We start from the raw sequence: 12,590 nt of genomic DNA on the forward strand, positions 1-12,590 counted from the left end.
CGAGGTATAACTATTTCAAGTAGGACTGTGGAGTCACTATTTAGGACAAGTTTTGGCTCAAGGAGAGCGAAAGAAACGTAATTTTTACGTATTAAGTTGTCATTTTACTTTGGATTTAAACTAATGATTATTTGAATTCATCATGATTACTTATGATTTAATTCAATCATGAATAAATTCATGAGGATTATTAATTGCATTTATGACTTATAGGAAATAATTTGATCAATAAATAATAATAATCAATAATGTTATTTAATAATAATAATTATTAATTAATTAAAATTAATATTTTTTTGTAATTACTTTTATTATTTTTTTTATTAAATAATTTTATTTTATTTATTTTTAGAGATGATGAAATGTAGGGTTCGTTACTATTTTTTGAATAGTATACGAATAAATAAAAAGTTGAAAGAAACATATAGTGAAATGCGTGCTGAAACGCAGCGAAAACTTAATGAAATATTGTTTTTAATGTTTGTTACACTATATTTAATTATGTTTTAAATATAAGTAAAAAAAGATTGTGGGACCTTTACAATTAATTTTCTTACATGTAAAATAAAATAAACATTGAAAACCTATGAAACTTTTCAACTTTTTGTTACAAAAAATCTATTTATAACTAAAGACTTTGTATTACAAAGTATTACTTTTTCCGGAACATTTTAACTGTCATGTAATTTAGAGCGTAAATACAGCAATATTTTATAGTTGACTAAGTTATGAATGTCAATAAAACTGTTTATTACGTTTTATATTCATGATTTTCCGAACAATATTCATTTAATATTTTTAACGAAATTAACTCCAATGGAAACCATTGGAGAGTGTTGATGATTTTATGAGGGTGGGAATTTTATAGGTTTATTTCCTCAACTCTCGAAACTAGAAAACGTAGGATAAATCTTTTCGGCATTTCTAAAGGATAGTAAAACTCATGAAATTGATTTCGCATAAAATTTTATAGATCATGCAGTCAGGGAATCAATGGGCACAGGAAACTGAGTAGAATATATTTGCTATTTCTGATATGCGTAAGTTAAAAATCACTTGCAAGAATTCGATAAGTTGTGTTTATCTCGAATAATTTATTTATACACAATGTTTGTTAAATAACTCGCTGGTTAGATACAGGGTGTCCTGCAAAGACCACATTTAATACATATTTTTAGAATCTTTCTTATAAATTAAGTCAAAAATTTTACACATCGCGAATGAATATTAAAGCACGAAAAAAAAGCTATCGAAATCTGCTAAAACGCAATTGAATAGAGCAGTGCGCGAAAGAAAAAACGGACCACCCTAGATAATTTTTGTTCTTATGATCAGATCTTCGCATTCTTCTCAATCTTAATGGTTCAAGAGGGTGACTTCATATATACTAAATAATTAGTGCGAACGATATTTTAAGTTACGAAATCAAACACAAAATCGTACTTTCTCTAATTAAACAAGCCTTTTTTTTTTTTTTTTGGTGGATTCGGCATTCTGACACTCTAAATATGGTCCCAATGGTTCGGACAGGAAAGCGGTTCAAAGCTTGAACCACTTAATGTTTATTTTACTTTTTACGTATTTCGTCATATCTCGGGAACTTTTTAAGCGAATTATTTAAAACGTTTTGCACTTAATTACAAAATTTGTTTATCCAAAGATAATTCCACGTAAAAATATTTTTTAGTAAATATTTATTATTTAATAGTAATAGTCAAAAAATTTTTGAAATGTAAGGTGTACAATTTTGACATCATTTTAAAGAATGTAATTTTACATATCAAAACATAAAATTGGAGCGAAATCGGGCGAATCAGTCATCTAAAGAAATGGAATTTTAAAATACGATTTTTTTAAAATTTGATTTCTCAGAAACTATTCTATATATCGTCTGCACTAATTAATTAGAATATTCGAGGTTATCTTCTCAAACCATTAAAATTAAATCCTAGAAAGTGATGATCCGATCTTGAGATCAAAAAATATTCAAATTGATTCGTTTTTTTTTTGTGCTGTATACTATTTATTAAAACATGTTTTGTTTGAATGCTAGTTGAAATTTAAAGGAGTTTTAAATCATTGTTTTTCAAACCCTTTGTCTTTTCTTCGGCAATCAAACAGAGTTTCATATTTAGTACATCTGCTTTCGTCAATAGTGGTTTGTCGAATTTTTATAGCTTTTTTTTCTCGTTTCAATATTAATGTATGACCGATATTAATATGTGATGTCTTTTTATTATTCCTTTTCTTTAAAACCTTTGGTTGATTATCAAGATTTTATTTTTTGCTTGTTATTAGAAAACATACAAAAATAATCCCAATCTTATATGAAATTTGTTTATTTATTAGTATTTAATATTAAGACGTAATGCATAAAAAACTTCTTAAAAAAAACCTAATTTTTACTCAAGTATTTTTTTCTTTCTATAAAATTTTCAATTTCATTTAAGTACGTGTTACTTTTAAATATTTTCTTTTCCTTTCAGCTTTGAGCTAAATGGAATTGAAAATTATTCAAAAATACAACATTACTTCTATAATTGAACATTTTCCCTAGCAAATATGATTTTTCGAAAAATATTCTCAACACATATATTATTTTGAAATAAATTTTATAAAGAAGGTACAGCGTGGGTGCAATCTATTCCCCGAGTCTTCCATAAATAGTACATTTTATGAAACTCAAATGCAAATTTGATTTATGAGTGTTTTATTTTCAAATTAGTTTCGTACCCCGTTTGGTATGCTGAATCACTATAAATTTTTTTTAGTTTCTAATAAAAACGAATGTTCGAATTTAAATCTTGATGTATACATTATTCTTTTCACGCGTTTCTTGAAATCCGTTGATCTGAAAACATTTACCCTTTTATTCATATGCATAGTAAAGCAGTAAGTTTTTCAATTACTATTATTAATTTAAAATAATAAAATAAAATAATTTATAATAAAATAATTAATAATATCACTCATGTTTTCAATATATTGATGCCCTCCTCACCTTTATCAGAAAATGCCACTATACCCTTAATTCCCTGGTCACACGTCAAGCTTTATTAAAAAGCATTCCCGCAATAGATCTGGGGGTCATGGGGGCTGAGGCTCCACAATTTTTTGACAAATTTTATTTGAGCTTCAAGCCGCCTCTGGGGATCGAACAGCATTTCGTTACAACGACAGCTCAATGCCTTAAGAGGCCCAGGATAGCCTGGTCGGTAGAGCACTGGGCCCATGTTCGAGAGTTCGTGGGTTCGAAACCCACCGGCCGAAGACTCCCCGTGGTAGTAAATGGTGACTGATGCACGTTAAATCTGTCGAGTCGCAAAGTCCTCCATGTTCCCATAACAAAGCAATACCTTGGGGGTACTGGATTGGAGATCGATTGTTCTCTGATTCAAGTCAAAATTCACGATCTGTGGATGAATGAATGGATGTATGAATGGGTCCGCCCTATAAACGGGTGTGACGTATGATGTGGAAGAAGTTGAGAAGTTCTTGGCCATAGATGGCGCCACCGGAAAATAAGAACAATCGCACCCTTCTGCCTAAACAGGCATACGAAAGCAAGCAAGCAATCTTTTACAAGGGAAGAAAATTTTCGTCCCAAATTCTTCTTCTCTTTCATTACTAATTTAAAAGAAGGGGAAAGTATGTTCAAGCAAATCTAGAGTAAGTCATGAAGTTTAAATTGCTGGAGAAAAAAAAATACTTCGAAATATTAAAATACAAACAAATTATTAGAAGAGAACTTCTCCTTTGCGCAATTCTAAGTTATCATCTCATCATTTATTTTCATTTGTATATTTTGAGAATTTCTTTCAGTATTTGAAACTTCGTGGCTTTTTCTAGGTTAGTCTGAACTCATTTTTTCTACACTTCAAATTTTAAATTAGTAATAAAGGAGAGAGAATTTGCAAGGAAAATGAAGAATAAAAATGAAGAATAAAACAAAGAAAAATTATAGACAAATGAAAAAAAGGGGGTGGGAAATAATAAGTAAAAAAATAACAAACAACATTTTATTTAAAAAAAAATGAAATGTTAATTAAAAAACCGGAAAAAAAAGATATAATCTTTTCTTCAGCCCACTCGATTATATCCGCAAAACAGAGTGCTTTCTGATATTGTATTAATAAAGCCAAAGCAAAATATATATTAATACAATAGTGTGAGGAGCACTCAAAAAAATTTACATATATATATATATATATATATATATATATATATATATATATATATATATATATATATATATATATATATATATATATATATATATATATATATATATATATATATATATATATATATATATATATATATATATATATATATATATATATATATATATATATATATATATATATATATATATATATATATAAATGAGTGAGTGTAGCAAACTCGAATTGCAAGGGAATAGGAAATGAACTGCGAAAATAATTTCTGAAGGTTGGCGAAAGCAGCGAGAAGGGGGCTATGAGCCAATATTTTGTAATAATTCTCGCATTTCAAAATTTGTTCAAAAATGTTAGGCATTGTATACAATGTTGTCATCTGGTGCACTGCCGTTAATGTATATAAGACTTTCATATATGTATTACAACGATTGATTTACTAAAAGTTTCTGTTTCATCATTATTACAGAAAATAAATATGAGACATGAAAAAAAAACCTTTCAATGTAAGTGCACTCTTTAACTTCTAAGTGGAAAGAGAGTAGCTAACTTATTTAGAGAATAAAGTTATGATTTGCTTCTAAGAGAGTATTTATTTACTCCAAGAAATTGCCGAGAATGCGGTGCCTCCAAATATTAACTTAGTATTCTTCTTTTAAGCTTCACCCTCTTCTAGTTAGTTGAATTAACTGTATTCAGAGCGAAGAAAAAAAAAAACGAAATCATATTTCTTTGTGAAAGTTTTGAATGTAATTAACAAAAATAATTATAGCTTACAAGAAATGGATGGAAAGTAAATTCAATATTCAAAATAAACCAGTTAAAAGTATAAAATTGAATATTTTAAAAGTGAATACTAAGGGAAAGCAGAAACAAATAACACCATAGAAAAGAAAATCATCGTTATGTTGCTTTGTATTAATTTCAGATTAAGATATTTTTGAATGCATTATACAAAAATATTTATTACTTTTCGAAAAATGAAAAATTGCTTAAAGTTAGAAAAATTTGCAAATTTTATACTGAATTGAAAATATAATAAAATGGGAAAGACCAAAATAGGCTTTCACTCTGTTTATAATAAATTTTATAATAGAATTTGAAGTGAATTTCTTTTAAACATAATTAGCATAATATTTATCATATTTACAGAAAAATTTTTGGCAAGTCATTTAATGCTAAAAAATGCTAATTATAATGAATACCTACTATAAAAATACAAAAAAATTAGATAAATTGTACTACTTACAGTTAAATTATAGATAAAGGCAAAAGCAAAAGTAGCGCGTCATTCTTTTACGCAATACGTACTTTTGGTTCAAAAGATTTTCATGTAGAAAATTGTTAAAAACATTTATTATTTTCAGAGAAATGCATTGAAAGTCGTATAAAATTAGAAAAATATGATAATAAAAAACGTACTTTAAAATATAATAAGTACAATAACAAAGTAAGTCAAATTCTATTATTTTAAAATAAAGGTTTGTATAATTTTTTTAATGAATGTTCATCCATTAGAACATTATATTCATTCGCATTATTGATCAGTTAGCAAAGTAAATCTTTATTCTGTTACATGTTACATTATAAAAATTTTTGTTTTTAAACATTTTTGAATGTAATTCATAGGAATGATTATAATTTTTAGAAAACTACATGAAATATCGTTTTAAGTTAGAAAATATGCTAGTTCAATACCTACAATAAAATTTAATAAACGCAAGAGCAAAGTAAGCCTTCATTCTGTTATTTTATAATAAATTTTAGAATAAAAGTATTAAATATATTTAGCAAAAATGTTTCTCATGTACAAAAAAATACACTGAAAATCATTAAATGTTGGAAAAGCTTTGCAACTTTTGATAAATAAGTGACAGGAAATATATAACAACTATGTAATTGGATTGTATTACTTATAGTTAAATTCCAGACAAACGCATGAGCAAAGTAAACTTTCATTCTGTTAAGTAATAAAAAAGTTTTGGTTTAAAATTTTTTGAATCTAATTTCTTAAAAAAATATTCATTTTTAGAAAAATGTGGGGAAAGTTAAAGTTAGAAAAACATGATAATTAAAAATCAACTGAAAATATAATAAATGCAAGAAAAAATTTCGACATCATTTTTTTTTAATAATAAATTTTGGTATAAAATCTTTTTCAATGTTGAAAAAAATTGCCGATTATGCTAAATACATGACATTAAATGTAAAATAACTAATTGAATTGTATTAGTTTAGTTAAATCCTAGAACGCACGAACAAAGTAAAGTTTCATCCTGTTACTTTAAAATAATTTATAAAAATAGGAATAATTTCCATAAAAGTCTATGGAAAGTCGCTTAAAATTTGAGAAATATGTTAATTTAGTACTTATTATGAAATATAATAGGAATAACTAATTGAATTGTATTATAGTCGAGCCATAGGAGAAAAACGCAAATGCGAAATAAATCTTTTTTTTTTAATAATTAAATTTTGGTATTTTCTTCCTTGTAAGAATTTAACAAATGTATTTATTAACTTTTAAAAAATGCATAATAAATAATTTATTGTTTAAAAAAGCTAATTAAGTATCAGAAATAGAATATGATGCTAATTAATTAATTCAAATGTTTTACTTACTGTCAGGGCATAAGCAAAGAATGCTAGAGCAAAGAAAACCTTCATTTTGAATTTTACAATTTTTTTAAGCTTGGTTACTTATAGATAAATATGCATCATTCTTAAAAACTCTTTCACTTAAATAGTAGTTGGAATCCGGGATTTCTAGAATTATCTCTTAGGTGATAATCTGCTTCCTGAAAACTATTTTAGTATTGCAATTTGAGCTGTGCATCATAGGACCCTAAAAACGTAAGAAGTGTTAAGTAAGACTTTTAAATATTATGATCAAATATGGGGAAAAGAGGAGACTTATCTTCCCTTGCTGATAAAAAGTAATGAACTTGAAAATGTTTTATGGCGGACAAAACAAACTGACTCAATGTAATTGCCAGATTGTTCGCTAACGGGCAAGGGGTTATTATTTATGGTTCTTGTTTTCGTGGAAGCTTTTATCTTCTCTCACGGATATTCGCCAAGGTAAAAATTGCCGTGAAATAATGTTTTTATTTTGAGGAATACTAAAAAGAAAAAGAAGAAAAATTACCCAACTTAAACAAATTTGAAAAGTAGAATAAAGCGTTCGAATCCCAGCGATGGCAGGTTGATACGAATTCCGCATTCGGCTTGCACCGACCGCAGTGCTGACTTAAAAAATATTCTCAGTGGTAGACGGATCATGGGTTAGAGTCCCCTGGACTTTAAGCTTACTGTGGGAGGGTTTTGCGATTTTCCTCTCCATGCAACACAAATGTGGGTTAGTTCCAGCTCCTTTGTTTTCTGGATTAGGTTCAAAATTACAAGTTTATGGAGTTGAACATTGAAACTTAAAATTGGCAGTTTTAAAATTAGCACTTTTGAGACCATTGTCCTAAGAGAAATATTCAAAATTTATCAAATTAGAACATACATTTTTAAACTAGTTCCTTTGGAGTCTCACTTAACTTTTACTGGGGTCCACGTAATAAATTTGAACTTAACACATAGTGCACTCTGATATTTTATTCTTTACTGCGCAAAAGATATTTATATAAGCAAAGTAGCATAGGTGCAACAAAGTTTAGAAGCAAACTCAATGAAGAATCGGATTTCAGAATTCCTGAGTTATAATATTCGTTTGGAGGGGCTTATCTCCTTCTGGAATATATAATATACTCGTATACCTATGTTTGAAAGAAATCACACACAATAACTCCAGCGCAATATATGCAAAACCAGGAAAGTTTTTTTAAAACAGTTTTCACTTTTTGAAAATTTTTAACGATTTAAAAAAAACTGTAAAAAAAAACTAAGTCAGCAAAGTAAGCACAAACCCATTGTATTATAACAATTAATAATTTTTCAATGTGACTAACATCAGCCCCATTAATTTGAGGGTCTCCTATAACCTCAGGTTAACCCAACAAAATAAGCACAAATCCTATTATAATGTTTCAACGTGTCTGGCAACATCTCCGTTATTTTGAGTGTCTCTTGTAACCCCAGACTAACCAACAAAGTAAGCACAAACCCCATTGTATTATAATAATTGGTAATTTTTTTTTATCGAGTTTGGCATCAGCTCCTTATTTTAAGTGTCTCTTATAAACCCAAATTAACCAAAAAATATAAGCCCCAATCACATTATAATGTTGCAACGTGTCTGACATCAATTCAGTGTCTCTTGTAACCCCACAATAACCCAATAAAGTAAGCACAAACTCCATTATATTATAACAATTATTAGTTTTTCAACAACGTGTCTGACATCAGTCCCGTTATTTTGAGTGTCTCTTACAGCCTCAGTTTAACCCAACAAAATAAGCACAGATCCCATTGTAATATTTCAACGCGTCTGATATCAACTCCGTTACTTTGAATGTCTGTTATAAAGCCAGACTAAGACAAGAAATTAAACACGAATCCCAGTGTTCTTCGTCTCCGTTTTGACATCAGCCCCGTTATTTTAAGAGTCCACATTATCCAAGAATTTTTTTTATATTTCCGATGGTAGAGAACTTTACAAAACGTAACAAGTAAAAACAAAGAATGAGGAACAAGTAAAAATAGATACATAAGAGAATCATTGTCTCACTCTATCCTCCCAATACCTCTCAGCCAAGGTAGTCCTACGAAGAGCCCCACAGCAGGAAACATGGTGACCATCCATAATGACACATTCTCCACTAAGGGTATATTACAGAGACAAATTTTAAAAAGATGTCCAGCCAGGCGTGTTGAGTAAAAAGTCTAAGCATTGCAACGGCCTCATGGCGAGGTTAGTCAGATATGTAGATTTTCTTTTTAATACGACTAACTTTTGGAGGTTTTTCGAGTTTCCAGTTCCTCTTAATGTCGAGAGGGAAAAAAATATTTGATAAGACATGTAATTGTACTAAATGGAACATGAGTACATGTTATTTGTGAGATAACAGCACCCTTCTTTGCAAACGAGTCATAAGCCACGCATACACTATAGAACAATTGTCTTATCCATCAATTCCAACTTTTTTTTATGAATACTAGTTGACAATTCAAGATATCCCTGAAAGTTGGGTCATGAGTCAAGCTAATGGATAGGATAGCAGTTTTGGAATCAGAGAGGATGGTAACCTTTTGGTAGGAAACCTATCAAACTTAATAATTTATTGTTCCAGAACTATGCAAATGGCTCCATCAAAGGCTGTTCGGTAACTTTTAATAGAAGAATAAAATGTAAACAGGTCACAAACAATTCCTGCACTAGTATTGGGTCAGGCATTTAAGAATGATCTTTTATTATAGACTCGTATCCTATCAGGTTTAGGTTAACTATCATTTATAGTTTCCAGAGCAAGAACACGAAGAACGTGGATGGGGGGAATATTATATTTAAGAACTGCAGATTGAAGATTTAATTTGACATTTATATCATGCATTAGTAAATACTTACACGGCTTGAAAAGCTTATTTAGTGTATGAGGGAGATGAAGAGCACTCCAATAGCCCAGGACTCTATGTATAAAACCACTCAGGCAATATGTTTTAAGATTTTGAGATAGATTCTAGTAGTTTTACTCCAAAATATCATCGAGATGCAATAATTTTTCATAAAGAATAGTAGATTTCTCATCAAAGATGGTGTTCGATGGATAAATATTTGTTGCGTTGTTGTTGTTGCTTATGCTACTTACCAATCAACAAGCCTGCTTTTAATGCAGAAGGAGCGTTTCCTGTTATTTCAGTAGCAACATCTATGGTCAACAATACGACATCAACCACACACATGTCACAGCCTTGATGATTACAGAAACCCATTTTACAATCATACATCATTCATTCATCCACTGATCGTAATTTTGCCCTGGACCAGAGAACGGTAAATCCACAATTCAGTACCCCAGAAGTATTGATTTTTTCATTGAAACTTTGTGACCATGGGGATTCTTTGGCCGGCAGGATTCAAAATCCCTTTCTCACTAACACGAGTCCAACGTCCCACCCACCAAACTATCCCGGTCCATAAATATTTGTAAGGAGCACCAAAGAGTCAATAGGAGTGGATTCAACAGCACCAATGATAAGCCTGAAGGCTTGATTTTGTGTGATCTTCAGCTTGTTTATCAGAGTTTCAGGCATAGTTATAAGTGGATCACAGCAATAAGTGAACAATGGCAGGACAAAAGTACGGTTGTTGTTTATTGTTGTCTTATGCCACTTTTCAATGCTAACAAGAATATTTTTGCCCATAAGTACGGTAAGTAGTAAAAATGGTTGATCGCACACAGCCCCAAAGACATCCATCAGCCCTTTATAAAGGATTAATAAATGCTTTGTTACACAGTCAGTAATATACTGAACGTGTTTATTCCAACACAATTTGGTGACGAATGAAACGCCTACAAAGTAAACATAAACCCCTTTATACTATAACTAGTATGGCGTGCAATTGAAAAACAACGTAAGTGCTTCACAATTGATTCCAAGAAAAGTGACTTGACAACTTTCCTCCTTCTATTGCTAATGCTATGAACGCTATTTCAAAAAACTGTCAAAACAAAATTTATTTATCATGCCTTTTTTTCCAACAGATTCGTATTTCTGACTCTCAAAATATAAGGGTGAGCCGCAATCTGGGAAATAGGGTCCGAATAGTTTGGTTAGGAAAGTGCTCCAAAGTTTGAACCCCTTAATGTTCATTCTACTTTTTTGCGTATTTTGCTATGCCTGGACAACTTTTTAAGCGAATTGAAAATTTTTTGCACACAATTATAATATTCATTTATCCAAAGATAATTCCATGTAAAAAATAACTTTTAGTAAATATTTATTATTTTTTATTATTTTATTTAAGAATGGTTGAGAAAATTTTGAATTGTAAGGTATTCAATTTTTTGTATCATTTTAAAGAATATAATTTAACAAGGCAAAATACAAAATTTGGGTAAAATCGGCTGAATAGTTCCTGTGAAATTGAATTTCAAAAAAAAAGTCAGATGTTTAAAATTCGATTTCTCAGGATCTATTAAAATAATGTTACCAGCACCTCGACAAACTCAAAGTAAGTACAAGCAACATTGTATTATAAAAACAAGCATTTTTTAAATAGTACAATGGAGTTTGTACAATAAAAACAAGCAGTTTTTTTAAAACTAATATTCCCTCGATTAATCCCACAAGGTTAAAATTAATAATACAAATCTGCTTAATGAGCTGTAATATGCATTAAATTAAGATTCCCAACTTCCTTTCCTTTATTTATTACACAAGGAATTATCTTCTTTGAATTGAGAAGTAAAAGTGTTGCAGAAAAATTACACTTCTAATGGGATTTGCAAAGAATAAAATACGGTAAATAAGATTTACTTTTGCATCAAGAGCTGGTCTAGGTTTTAAAAATGTTTATTTTTGCTCATTCTGTAAATCGTGCGAAGAATACAATGAAAGCCTTTCTCCTGCAGTTGATCTTTTTATTCTAAAAATATAACAAAAGTATCTCCATTAACCTAATTTCTCGCCTTCTTCGTAAAATTCGATTTATTTCTGACATACCAAAAAATGAGAAAAAAAAATTATTTTGAAGTTTTTTCTACTGGGCATGACATATTAGTTTACGATATAAATTAAAGAAGTTTATGTAAATTAGTTTTTGTATCGTTTGGATTCAAGAAGAGCAATTTTAAATGTATCTAAGCCGTTAATGAAAAATGTGATTTAAATATTTAACTCAAATAATTACAAGCCATTCATGTCCTTATAACTTAAAGAGAGTTCAAATAATATGCATTACTTTAAAAGTACTTTTTTTAAAAAAAAATTGATTTTCTTTCTATTTTAAATCAAGAATTTTTGTTAATTTTATTTAATTAAAAAGCCTTAAGAGTTTTTTAAACTCACTCGTTCATAAAATTAAAATACGAATCTGTTCCATGGTATGGAGTTTTGTGAACCCGCTTTAGTATTGAGATGTTCATCTTTTGGCGGTTAACAGTTGTTAATTATTTAACTGTCGATGTTTGATTGGTTCAATTCTTACTTTTCACGTGACGTCATTATTCTTTATTTAATAATAATTCTTTAATCAATATTCTAAATATTTTTTTCAAAAAATTTAACTATGGTTTAAGTCTTAAAGAATAATAAAATACAATTCACAGTTTTTATAAACTTAGGGAAAATTCTTACTGAATGTGATTTGATGGTTCTACTTAGATTATTCCAATGAAACTCTCAATTTCTGACTGTATAATTTATTAAAAACTTTTATTTTGTTGAAAAACTTTAAAAAAAATATTGTCGGTGCAGTGTTGCAAAATATTCTGTATCAGAATGAAAAGTTAGCTTTCAATGCAT

At 29.0% G+C, this 12,590-nt stretch overlaps 1 protein-coding gene across 4 annotated transcripts in view; it reads right to left on the reverse strand.

Moving 5' to 3' along the window:
• The window catches only part of LOC107454741 (uncharacterized), an 18,116-nt gene extending 11,222 nt beyond the window's left edge, over window positions 1-6,894 (reverse strand). For all 4 annotated transcript variants that reach the window (XM_087159372.1, XM_087159364.1, XM_087159361.1 and 1 more), the window contains exon 1: window positions 6,801-6,894. In XM_087159372.1, the coding sequence (XP_087015498.1) occupies window positions 6,801-6,845 (45 nt within the window). In that variant the 5' untranslated portion in view covers window positions 6,846-6,894. The remainder of the gene's footprint in view (window positions 1-6,800) is intronic.
• Window positions 6,895-12,590: the final 5,696 nt, after the last annotated feature.

This window comes from Parasteatoda tepidariorum, chromosome 1, assembly GCF_982258835.1.
Source record: "Parasteatoda tepidariorum strain Cologne lab strain chromosome 1, Ptep-v5.0, whole genome shotgun sequence".
NCBI classification, from domain to species: Eukaryota; Metazoa; Arthropoda; class Arachnida; order Araneae; family Theridiidae; genus Parasteatoda; species Parasteatoda tepidariorum.